The sequence below is a fragment of the Theropithecus gelada genome, chromosome 7b, assembly GCF_003255815.1.
Source record: "Theropithecus gelada isolate Dixy chromosome 7b, Tgel_1.0, whole genome shotgun sequence".
NCBI lineage: Eukaryota > Metazoa > Chordata > Mammalia > Primates > Cercopithecidae > Theropithecus > Theropithecus gelada.
In genome coordinates, this window is record NC_037675.1 from 71,178,704 (window position 1) to 71,190,340 (window position 11,637).

Genomic DNA, 11,637 nt, shown 5'->3' on the forward strand with positions numbered 1-11,637 from the left:
CAACCTGAAAAAAATGCTCATGCAAATCCAGGTCTATAAATATTGAGTCTTTTTGGTGCTATGCATTTCTAGAAAACATGAATAACATACATGAATCAGTGATGACTGTATAACAGGGGTATAAACAGAGTATTGTAGGCTGGGCGTGGTGGCTCACATCTGTAATCCCAGCACTCTGGGAGGCTGAGGCAGGCGGATCACAAGGTCAGGAGATTGAGACCATCCTGGCTAACATCGTGAAACCCCATCTCTACTAAAAACACAAAAATTAGTCGGGTGTGGCGGCGTGCGCCTGTAGTCCCAGCTGCTGGGGAGGCTGAGGCAGGAGAATGGCAAGAACCCGGGAGGCGGAGCTTGCAGTGAGCAGAGATCGTGCGACTACATTCTAGCCTGGGTGACAGAGCGAGACTCTCTCAAAAAACAAAAAAAACAAAACAAAAAAATCCAGAATATTGTAAGATCACATAGGGGAAGAGTAATTCTGATCATGGAAGATGACTTTGTATTTATTAGAAAACTTGGTAAGAAACAGTCCAATAGTGATATGGTTTGGCTCTGTGTCTCCACCCAAATCTCATGTTGAGTTATAATACCCAGTGTTCGGGGAGGAACTTGGTGGGAAGGGATTGGCTCATAGGGCAGATTTCCCCCATTCGGTTCTTGTGATAGTGAGTTCTCACAAGATCTGATGGTTTTTGAAAGTGTGAGGCACGGCTGGGTGCAGTGGCTCACGCCTGTAATCCCAGCACTTTGGGAAGCTGAGACGGGCGGATCATGAGGTCAGGAGATCGACACCATCTTGGCTAACACGGTGAAACCCCGTCTCCACTAAAAATACAAAAAATTAGCCAGGCGTGGTGGTGGGCGCCTGTGGTCCCAGCTACTGGGGAGGCTGAGGCAGGAGAATGATGTGAACCCGGGAGGCGGAGCTTGCAGTGAGCCAAGATCGCGCCATGCACTCCGGCTTGGACAACAGAGCAAGACTTCGTCTCAAAAAAAAAAAAAAAAAAAAGTGTGTGAGTGAGGCCCTCTTCACCCCCTTGCTTTCTCTCTCTCTCCTGCCATCACGTGCATGAAGAGGGTGCTTGCTTCCCATTTGCCTTCTGCCATGATTGTTCAGTTTCCTCAGGCCTCCCAGTGATGCTTACTGTATAGCCTATGGAACTGTGAGTCAATTAAACCTCCTTTCTTCATAAATTACCGAGTTTCAGATAGTTTTTTTATAGCAGTGTGGGAACGGACTAATACAAATAGGGAGACTTGAGATTAGATGGTTGTCATGGCAAAAGCCAACACTGCAGAAGACAAATGTTTTAAAATATTGTCTCTAGGCACTACTAAAGAAAAATTACTTTTGTGGAACTCATAAACTTTTAAATAATAAATAAATCAGAGAAAAGTGTTCAGTAAAAAATTGGTCCTGAAGAAAATCAACATGAGCTGAAAGTAGCAACTTCTTCATGGTGTACAGCACCATCTTTTTTACTTTTCACCCCCAGAAAACCTTTTCCAGATTACTTTTTCTTATTGCAGCCAAAATAAAATGTAGTTGTTAGTTCCTTCTCCAGTCCCACTGCTTTACTAGCCTTAAAACAAAAAAAGTGGTAGTGAGTGAAATAAAAAGAGTTGCTTTCATAGTAAACATAAAATGTAGAAAGTAATCGGGAAGACTTGTTTATTATGCAGAAACCAAACAAATGTAATTAAATACAAACTGGTCTGGGACAATTTGTGCATTATAAAATGCCAATGTTCATCAGGCCAACAACTAGATAACATTTTTTTCTTTTAATTGAACAAATACATTAAATACAGATTGTGTTATAAACCCATCCTTAACTCCCACATCATAGGTAACTAACTTTACAATTTTGTCATGTACCCACTGAGACTCTTTTTATTTGCACATATAACTATGAATGGACAAACTTACCGATACAAACTATCCAAGTTTCAGTTCTGAGTGCCTAAGGGCCCCTGAGGTCAGAGTTAAGTGTCAGTTGTCTCCTTCTTCCTGAACTACTTTTTCTGTTTAACTCTAGTTGCAAGCATGCAACTCCACATTCCAGGCACTTCTCAAAAATGGGGTGCACTGGGTTCTACATAAAAGCATTAAAGCAAAGTTAACCAATCTCTTTATGCCTAAGTTTCTAGGTCTACCAACCTTATCGGGACCTCGGGGGAGTTAATATGGAGGGCTGTGTTTCACACCCACTTTGAAAGCAGTAAGAATTGCAAACTTTCGGCCGGGCGCCGTGGCTCAAGCCTGTAATCCCAGCACTTTGGGAGGCCCAGACGGGCGGATCACGAGGTCAGGAGATGGAGACCATCCTGGCTAACAGGGTGAAATCCCATCTCCACTAAAAAATACAAAAAACTAGCCGGGCGAGGTGGCGGGCGCCTGTAGTCCCAGCTACTCGGGAGGCTGAGGCAGGAGAATGGCGTGAACCCGGGAAGCGGAGCTTGCAGTGAGCTGAGATCCGGCCACCGCACTCCAGCCCGGGCGACAGAGCGAGACTCCATCTCAAAAAAAAAAAAAAAAAAAAAGAATTGCAAACTTTCATGTGTTACATTACAGAAATCTCAACGGGGAGGATTAACCAAATACCATTTCGACTTAAAAGCAGCTTGAGGCCGGACGCGGGGGCTCACGCCTGTAATCCCAGCACTTTGGGAGGCCGAGGCGGGCGGATCGCGAGGTCAGGAGATCGAGACCATCCTGGCTAACACGGTGAAACCCCATCTCTACTAAAAATACAAAAAAAATTAGCCGGCGTAGTCCCAGCTACTAGGGAGGCTGAGGTAGGAGAATGGTGTGAACCCGGAGTCGGAGCTTGCAGTGAGCCGAGATGGCGCCACTGCACTCCAGCCTGGGCGACTGAGCGAGACTCCGTCTCAAAAAAAAAAAGCAGCTTGAAACCTCTTCCAACCACTGTCCCAGAGTGATGGAAATGCAGAAATCTGTATTCCAGCCTCAATTCAAGACAGCCTTCTAGTTGCAGTACCATTTTCAACATTTCATCAGTCAAAACCCTTTCATTTAAAAAAATACTTCAGTTCCTTAGTCTTCTCACTACAACAAAACCATACAGCTGTGGCATGGCTGAAAAAAGAACTCGAACATCTAGGAGCTCTCTGCTTTGAGGGCGAGAGATAAGGAAAGGCCAGGTATTTCTGCAAAGCTAAGTTTCTTCTAATTAGTAATCTTGTGTGTGTCTAAGAAAAACTTTAGATACAAGAAGGGTTGATACTTGTCTCAGGAGACTCTTCTGGGAGAGATGATGATGAACCGAACGCCAAAGACTTAGAAGGGGCGAACAACTTCAACCGATGTCCCTCCAGACTCCGGCACCTGCCGGCAATGCCCAAGCGAGTTCCCGCCCCCGGCCCCACCCACCGCTGGCGGAGGGTCGGTCACTCATAGTGTCAAGGTAAGGAGACCCACGTTCCCCGAAATTTCCGGCCCTCCCAAAACTTCCGTCTTCCCTGGGTCCAACAGGGTGGACCCAAGGCCCAGGGGCGTCCCCGGAAGTGACGCAGAGATGCGGCCTCCATTTTGTGGAGTGCCAGAGCTGCTAAGTGCGTCAGTTGTGGAGAGGCGTAGACGAGTTAAGTCCTGGTCTGCGTGGAGGCCGACGACTCCGTCGCAGACTACGGACCTGTCTGGGTCTCAGCCGCTAAAGACCCCGTCCGGTAGGTGAGTGGCTCACTTTGAGGGCAAGCCTTCTCGGATCGAGGCTTCTTCATGGCCGCTCAATTCGTGAGCGGCTGGGGCTGCTCTCTTTGCGGAGGACGGCGTCTAATGAGCGCAGTTGATTCGAGGTGGGCGCTGGGGCACGTCTCCCTTTTGGCATACTGTTTGAGGGGGACTGAGGTGGAAGGGAGGTCACTGTTAGGGTCGTTTTTACACAGCGGTTGTGCGCCCCTCCCTGCCGGTCTTGACGTCTTCATCTCCCGGACCCGTAGAGTAGTGGGCCGGGATCTCCCTGACTTTGCTGGCGATGCGGCTGGGCCTTTTGGAGGGCGGCCGCAGTGACCCCAAGAACGGTAGAGTTGGGAGGAGGAGGGAAAAGGGAATTTGGCACGCGCGGCTCTGCTGCTGTTGATTCCACCGCCGCCATTTTGTGGCCGCAGAGCGCCCGCCCCGTTGGCGCAGGCGCGGTCGTGGCGTCGCGAGAATCCGGCTTCCACCCGCTGTGACGCGCCCGCGAGGCCGCCATTGGGCTGGCTTTGCGGAGGGCGGGGGCGGCTCCGCCCGCACTTCTCGGCCTTTCCTAACTGCGGCAGATGGGAGGGGGCCGGAGAGCCGTGGAGAGTGTGCGGCTGCGCAGTTGGAGAGGTGGCAGTGGGCGTTGCGGTTGCTGCGGTCTGGGCCCAGTAACGGACCGTGTTGGGAGGGAGCTGGGTTTTAATTTTGTCTGGAAGTTAACCTGGCTTCATTAGAGGCACTCTGGGCAATCCCGTTTATAACATCACTGGGTAAACATTTTACGCTGTTTATGTTTTTGATTCTTTGATCAGGCGTTTCTCTGTGACAGTCATTGCTGTTATCTCGATTGAATTACTTTCTAATAGGAAGTACTAGCCGGACATCATGAGTGGCTGTCGAGTATTCATCGGGAGACTAAATCCAGCGGCCAGGGAGAAGGACGTGGAAAGATTCTTCAAGGGATATGGACGGATAAGAGATATTGATCTGAAAAGAGGCTTTGGTTTTGTGGTAAGTATTTAGAACTGGGTGAATTATCTGCTAAGTAGGTAGAGTTTTGATAAGCAGTTTTCGATCTTGAGTCCAGGTAGAATATTTGCGTTCAGAAAATGTTACCCAGCCTTGTGTGTGAGTTTTATTGAGGCTGAAAACAACTTTAACTTGCTGGCTCACTGGAACCCACTCCTAGTGGCTCCTTGATTAGGTTTGACTATGTGGCAGTGTTGTTAAGATACCTGTTTTCCTATTCTGTCTCCTGATTTCAATGCTCGTTATGTTGTAGAATACTCTTCTAAAGCCCATGTTTATATTTACATTTTAGGAATTTGAGGATCCGAGGGATGCAGATGATGCTGTGTATGAGCTTGATGGAAAAGAACTCTGTAGTGAAAGGTGAGACTCCTGTGTAACTAGTTAGCCTTGGGACCATAGAGCAGACTGGGTCTGCTGGCATATTTTTCTAAGTAGATCTATATAACTTAAGTGTGTAACGGAGATTTTTCTTCCTCTTTTGTAGGGTTACTATTGAACATGCTAGGGCTCGGTCACGAGGTGGAAGAGGTAGAGGACGATACTCTGACCGTTTTAGTAGTCGCAGACCTCGAAATGATAGACGGTATGTGAAGGGGGGACGGCTGCATTGAACAATTATTGTAGGGGTAGCATTTAAGGTTCAGGAGACATTAGCAGTGATGATTCGGGGTCCTGCCATATAATGTGTTTTTCTGTTCCCACGTAAGCCCATTGTTCTTGATGAATCTATACGAGTCGTAGAACACAGAATCTGTTGACGGAAGTCATTAGGATGGCTTGTCATATCTGATGGCTTGAACTTGCCCACAGTTGAACACAAGTGCTGTCATTGCATTTCTTCCATTGTGAATACGAATTTTCTTCCTCAGAAATGCTCCACCTGTAAGAACAGAAAATCGGCTTATAGTTGAGAATTTATCCTCAAGAGTCAGCTGGCAGGTTTGTTGAAATACAGTTTTGAGTTATTTTAATGTGGTTTTTTAAAAAAGGTTAATGGGTAGCTAATGTTTTATTTTATTAAAAGTAGTTTTATCTTAAATTAATGGATTTAATGGAATTGTAATTTTAAACATTTAATTAAATGTAATTTGGGGGATATTTTGAACTTTAATATTAGTGATCAAATGTAAATGTTTTGAGGATATTTTTCTTGTTTTTTAAAATCAATTTTTAACCAAATATTAAACCCTTTATTTGCCAGCCTGTCTGTGTCGTTGGCCTTATGACGAGGAGTGCCTGTGGGTTATCCTAATCGTTGTCTTGGTCACTCTTGGTTGGGCCTGGTTGACTTTGCCAGTCAGCTCCTACAGTGATCAGTTGGCCACCTCTAGATCTGTGTTTGCCGGTCTAGACGTTATCGGTGCACTTCCTTGAAGTGCCAGGTTGCAGCGATCCCAGAGCGTTGATAACGTGATCTGATCCCTAAGTTGAGACCTGTCTTCCTGTAACGCTTCCGAATAAGAGGTCCGGTCGAAAAGAGTTGAAAGATACGAAATTAGGTGGTCGTTGGAATCCTGATCGCAGTAAAGTGGTCCTTGGTAACTGCTCGAGTAGAACATGTCTGCATCCGCCAATAGTCTGCTAATAGGGAGGGCTGTGCGATTAAAGGCTTCCATCGATTGGGTAGTGTCCTTCAAGTGGGTGGCGAAGAGCCAGTCGGGCATATGTCATGAAGGTTTCTCCGACCGATTAATGGTTTGCTGCTTGACTAGCCTAGGGAAATAATAATAAAGGTAAAGTAAACTTTTTTAATGACATATGGGGCACAAAATAACTGGTGTCTTGTAAATGTTCTGTTTTTTTTTTTTTTTTTTTTTTTAATAAAACTTCTCTACTTTAGTCTTTAAAAATATGTACTGTTTCCTTTTTTGTTTTTTTTGTTTGTTTTTTTTCTTTTGTACTGAGCTCAGCATAGACTAATACTACCTTAATGTTAAAATCTGAATTTCCTTTAGCATTTTGCTTAAAAGCAATATGCTATTTCCTTATTCCGTGCCCTGACATAGATAATTTTTGAATTCTGATAGAATACAAGTGTGGTAAATGCCATGTTTGTACTTTATCTAACATCTTCTCTTTCAGTAGTCTTGTTTTTTTTATATCATGTGATTGTTTGTGTGTCCCGTTTCCTCTTCTTTGCTTAACACAATTATCTTGTGTTAAGGATCTCAAAGATTTCATGAGACAAGCTGGGGAAGTAACGTTTGCGGATGCACACCGACCTAAATTAAATGAAGGGTATGTACTGGAAATTGTGAAAGTCTTTAAAAATATCCTGAAAATTTTACTGTGAACTTAGCGTTGAGGACTTAAAATTTGAATATGTTACAATGTAGAGATTCTCCAGGGACAATTTTGCCGCCTCCCCTCTCCCCCCCACACCTTTGGCAGTGTCTGGAGACATGTTTGATTGTCACAACTGGTTGAGGGAGGATGCTGTTGGCATCTAGTCGCTAGGGGCTAGGCATCCCGCTAAGCATCCCACAATGCATAGGGAACCCTCCCCAACAATTAATTGGCTCAAAGTATAACAGTGCCAAAACTTTGCTCTTTTAATACTGCATTATGGAGAAATGAGACTCAGTAGTGATAGCAAAAGTGAACGTAGAAACGACTTAACCTAGACTGCTATGTGCAATGTGTGCGACTACAGGATGTGTATACTTTAAAAGTGGCTTTTTTCCATTTTAGGGTGGTTGAGTTTGCCTCTTATGGTGACTTAAAGAATGCTATTGAAAAACTTTCTGGAAAGGAAATAAATGGGAGAAAAATAAAATTAATTGAAGGCAGCAAAAGGCACAGGTATTTCTAATTTTTAAGTCAAAAGTTGTATTTAATGGGTTTGCTGTAGAGTCTTATCTAGGCTGATTTCTTCTCATTTTTCATAGTAGGTCAAGAAGCAGGTCTCGATCCCGGACCAGAAGTTCCTCTAGGTCTCGTAGCCGATCCCGTTCCCGTAGTCGCAAATCTTACAGCCGGTCAAGAAGCAGGAGCAGGAGCCGGAGCCGGAGCAAGTCCCGTTCTGTTAGTAGGTCTCCCATGCCTGAGAAGAGCCAGAAACGTGGTTCTTCAAGTAGATCTAAGTCTCCAGCATCTGTGGATCGTCAGAGGTCCCGGTCCCGATCAAGGTCCAGATCAGTTGACAGTGGCAATTAAACTGTAAATAACTTGCCCTGGGGGCCTTTTTTTAAAAAACAAAAACTACAAAAATTCCCAAACCATACTTGCTAAAAATTCTGGTAAGTATGTGCTTTTCTGTGGGGGTGGGATTTGGAAGGGGGGTTGGGTTGGGCTGGATGTCTTTGTAGATGTGGACCACCAAGGGGTTGTTGAAAACTAATTGTATTAAATGTCTTTTGATAAGCCTTCTGCTCACATTTTTGTGAATGTCTGAAGTATATAGTTTGTGTATATTGACAGAGCTCTTTTATAACTAAAGCAAATTTAATTTTTTTGTACTAGAAAAAAATTTGAACATTTTAGTTCCTGGTTATTAAAATATGTTAATTCAGAATTAGTTTAATGCCTCAATTAAACTAATTAATAGCTTTGGACACTTAAAAGAGCTCTAAATTTGCTTGTACATAAAGGCTTAATTTGTTTTCCTTGTTAGGGTCAAGGGTGTCCTTCACTCTTTAACAGCTGCGGGACAGACACATTAAAGCAGCTGTTTGTTATTGATAATAAAATACTATAAAACTCCTTTTGTCTGTTTGTCTGAAGAAGTCCTATGCTGTTTACTTCTCATCCTTATCATCATACAGTACATTTAAAACACCAAACACATCCAGAATCCTGGAGTCCTTATGGTCTCTTTTTAAAAAGTGTTTTTGATGTCTCCAGGCTATTCAAAATACAAAGATGTAAGCGAATGCTAAAATCACAATTGAGTTTTCTTTGTGTCCATGGCCCCCCCCAACCCCCCCATGTTTCCTTTATCTCCTGACTTTATTGGCATCAGGTTACTTAGAGTCAAGAGGAGGATAGTGTGGGAAGCAGTGCTTCTTGACTACCTTAAAGGTTATGACGGGTTTTTTTGTTTTTGAGATGGAGTTTTGCTCTTGCTGCCCAGGCTGGAGTGCAATGGTGCGATCTCAGCTCACTGCAACCTCTGCCTCCCAGGTTCAAGTGATTCTCCTGCTTCAGGCTCCCAGGTAGCAGAGATTACAGACATGTGCCACAATGCGCAGCTAATTTTGTGTTTTTAGTAGAGATGGGGGTTTCACCCTGTTGGCCAGGCTGGTTTTGAACTCCTTACCTCAGGTGATCCACCTGCCTGGCCTCCCAAAGTGCTGGAATTACAGCCATGATCCACTGTGCCCAGCCTTGTTTTTGTTTTTTTGAGGCAGGATCTTGTTCTGTTGTCTAGGCAGGAAGGTAGGGGTGTGATCAGTGGTGACTGCGGCCTTGACGTCCTGGGCTCAGGCAATTGTCCTGCCTTTGCATCCTGGGTAAGGGCTACAGGTGTGCACCACTGCATGTGGCTAATGTCTAGAGACAGGGTCTTGCTATGTTTCTCTGGCTGGTCTTGAACTGGACTCAAGTGATCTTCTAACTTGGCCTCCCAAAGTGCTGGGATTATAGGTGTGAACTGCTGTGTCCAGTTGTGATGCAGTTTTGGTGGTCGGGTAACATGAATGCTTAAGGGACTTTGACATGGTACTTTTTGTCTTGAGATATGTATGGGATAGTACATGTTTAAGGGAAAACAATAGTGTAAAATGCCTAAGGTCCTATATCCTTATTAACCTTAGACTTCTATATTTGAGCTTTCAAGCCCTGCCTTAGATGTATAGAAAAGGAGCTATATTAATACAGGAGTCTCAAGACACTTAGATATATTCTTAGTTCTGTGGGGGCTAGACTACATAAATACTGGGAAACAGTGAATAACATCTATGTAGCTTCTGATGGTAATAGCCAGGCACTGTTTTAAGTGCTGTATCTCTGTATGGACTGAATCTAATACCGTTTTACTGGTGGGAATTCAGGAATTCTTCAAAGAAGGGATGGATTGGTATTAAAATCTAGGAAGTCTGATTCCAAGACCCCCACGCTACACTCACTGTTGACAAAGATTTTTGCCTGTAGCCTTCCAGGGATTTGGAAAACGGCAGAATTAGAAGCACTAGAAAAACGTAGCTTTTAGCTTCCCGAAAGCGTGGGGATTGGGAAGTGGGAATCTCCATTTGGGAGAATTGAAAGGTTTTTGATATCCTTAATTTTTAAAAGGTCACTGCCTGGCTGTTTCTAAGACTAGAACAGGCTATGGACGTTTAAAGCTGCTAATTGTAATAAGAGGCTGAGTTTAGGAGTTGGTATATACTTGTTGAATTAGTTGAGGGAACCAGGTTTATTTTAATAAACGGTGGATTCTAGATTTTCTCTGTCTCTGAAGGCAGTACTTGGTCAGCCTGAAGTTGCTATCAAAAGCAACTTTTCCCCCTTGGGCTTTTAGAACGTGCTTCTCAGGGCAGTGTGGTATGTTGATGTTTTTCCTGTCTACCTCTAAATAATCAGACAAACTTTTTTTTTTTTTTGAGATGGAGTCTTACTCTGTTGCCCAGTTTGGGCGGTCTTGGCTCACTGCAGCCTCTGCCTCCTGGGTTCAAGCGATTCTCTTGCCTCAGCCTCCCGGGTAGCTGGGATTACAGGCACCCACCCCCATGCCCAGCTATTTTTTTTTTTGTATTTTTAGTAGAGACTGGGTTTTATCCTGTTGGCCAGGCTGATCTCAAACTCCTGACCTCAAGTGATAAACCCATCTCAGCCTCCCAAAGTGCTAGGTTTACAGGCATGAGCCACTCTGCCAGTCTTTATTTTTTTAATTTTTTTTTTTCTTGAGACGGGGTCTTGCTTGGTCACCCAGGCTAGAGTGCAGTGGTGACTCACTGCAACTTGCACTTCCCAGTCTCAAGTGATTCTCATGTCTCAGCCTCCCAGTAGCTGGAATTACAGGCGCCCACCACCACGTCTGGCTGATTTTTGTATTTTTAGTAGAGACGAGGTTTGACCATGTTGGCCAAGCTGGTCTCGAACTCCTGACTTCAAATGATCTATCTGCCTACCTTGGCCTCCCAAGTGTTGGGATTACAGGAGTGAGCCACTATTCCCAGCCAAGACTTAAGCTACTTTTAATCTTGTGTTAGGGAATACAATAAATTCCTTCTTTTGAAAAAATGGCAGGGAGATAATGATTATGTCTCAAAAAGGGACTCGCAAAACCAGGCTTGAGATATGAGGAGTGTGGATGTAATCCTAAGGAAAGGTTTAGGACCAGCCTTTGTAGGGCACGGTTTAACCTTTGTTTTCTATGTTTCTTTCATCTTTATTCCTTACTTTTTTTTTTTTTTTTTGAGACGGGATCTTGCTCTGTTGCTAGGCTGGATGGAGCGCAGTGGCGCTCTGTCGGCTCACTGCAACCTCTGTCTCTGGGGTTCAAGCGATTCTTCTGCCTCAGCCTCCTGAGTAGCTGGGACTACAGGCGTGTGTCACCATGCCTGGCTAATTTTTGTGTTTTTAGTAGAGATGGGGTTTCACCATGTTGGCCAGGATGGTCTCCATCTCTTGACCTCATGATCTGCCCACCTCGGCCTCCCAGAATGCTGGGATTACAGGTGTGAACTACTGCGTCTGGCCATGTGTATTCCTTTCTAAGGGCAGTTTGAGGCCAACCCTATCTTCAGAAGCTAAACAAATGTGTTCTTATAAAACTTGTATGTAACCAAGTCTCCTAGCAGATGATGTTGGTTAGATAATAGAGAAAACAATTTGAACAGTTAGGTATATATGGATATAATTAGTAAAAATGATAGCAGCCTTTTCAAAAACTGCTTTTTTAAGAGGATGTTAGTGACCCAAATCTGTGATTCTCGTTTTGGTGTTGGGAGTATTTG

At 44.3% G+C, this 11,637-nt stretch overlaps 2 protein-coding genes across 9 annotated transcripts in view; one reads left to right on the forward strand and one right to left on the reverse strand.

Moving 5' to 3' along the window:
- Nucleotides 1-8,442, forward strand: part of SRSF5 (serine and arginine rich splicing factor 5) — a 47,434-nt gene extending 38,992 nt beyond the window's left edge. Inside the window, exons 2-9 of one of the 8 annotated variants that reach the window (XM_025392802.1) lie at nt 2,579-3,697; nt 4,576-4,720; nt 5,031-5,101; nt 5,226-5,324; nt 5,611-5,680; nt 6,906-6,979; nt 7,433-7,543; nt 7,630-8,442. In XM_025392802.1, the coding sequence (XP_025248587.1) occupies nt 4,595-4,720; nt 5,031-5,101; nt 5,226-5,324; nt 5,611-5,680; nt 6,906-6,979; nt 7,433-7,543; nt 7,630-7,897 (819 nt within the window). In that variant the 5' untranslated portion in view covers nt 2,579-3,697; nt 4,576-4,594 and the 3' untranslated portion in view covers nt 7,898-8,442. Of the gene's footprint in view, nt 1-2,578; nt 3,823-4,575; nt 4,721-5,030; nt 5,102-5,225; nt 5,325-5,610; nt 5,681-6,905; nt 6,980-7,432; nt 7,544-7,629 lie in introns of those variants that run through there. The other 7 variants (XM_025392804.1, XM_025392807.1, XM_025392805.1 and 4 more) reach the window with 7 other exon arrangements.
- On the reverse strand, nt 3,585-4,593 carry LOC112628401 (translation initiation factor IF-2-like). The gene is made up of 2 exons (XM_025391141.1): nt 4,587-4,593; nt 3,585-4,418 (listed from the first exon to the last, which is right to left on the reverse strand). The coding sequence occupies exons 1-2, from the start codon at nt 4,591-4,593 to the stop codon at nt 3,754-3,756; spliced, it is 672 nt and encodes a 223-aa protein (XP_025246926.1). The 3' UTR covers nt 3,585-3,753.
- Nucleotides 8,443-11,637: the final 3,195 nt, after the last annotated feature.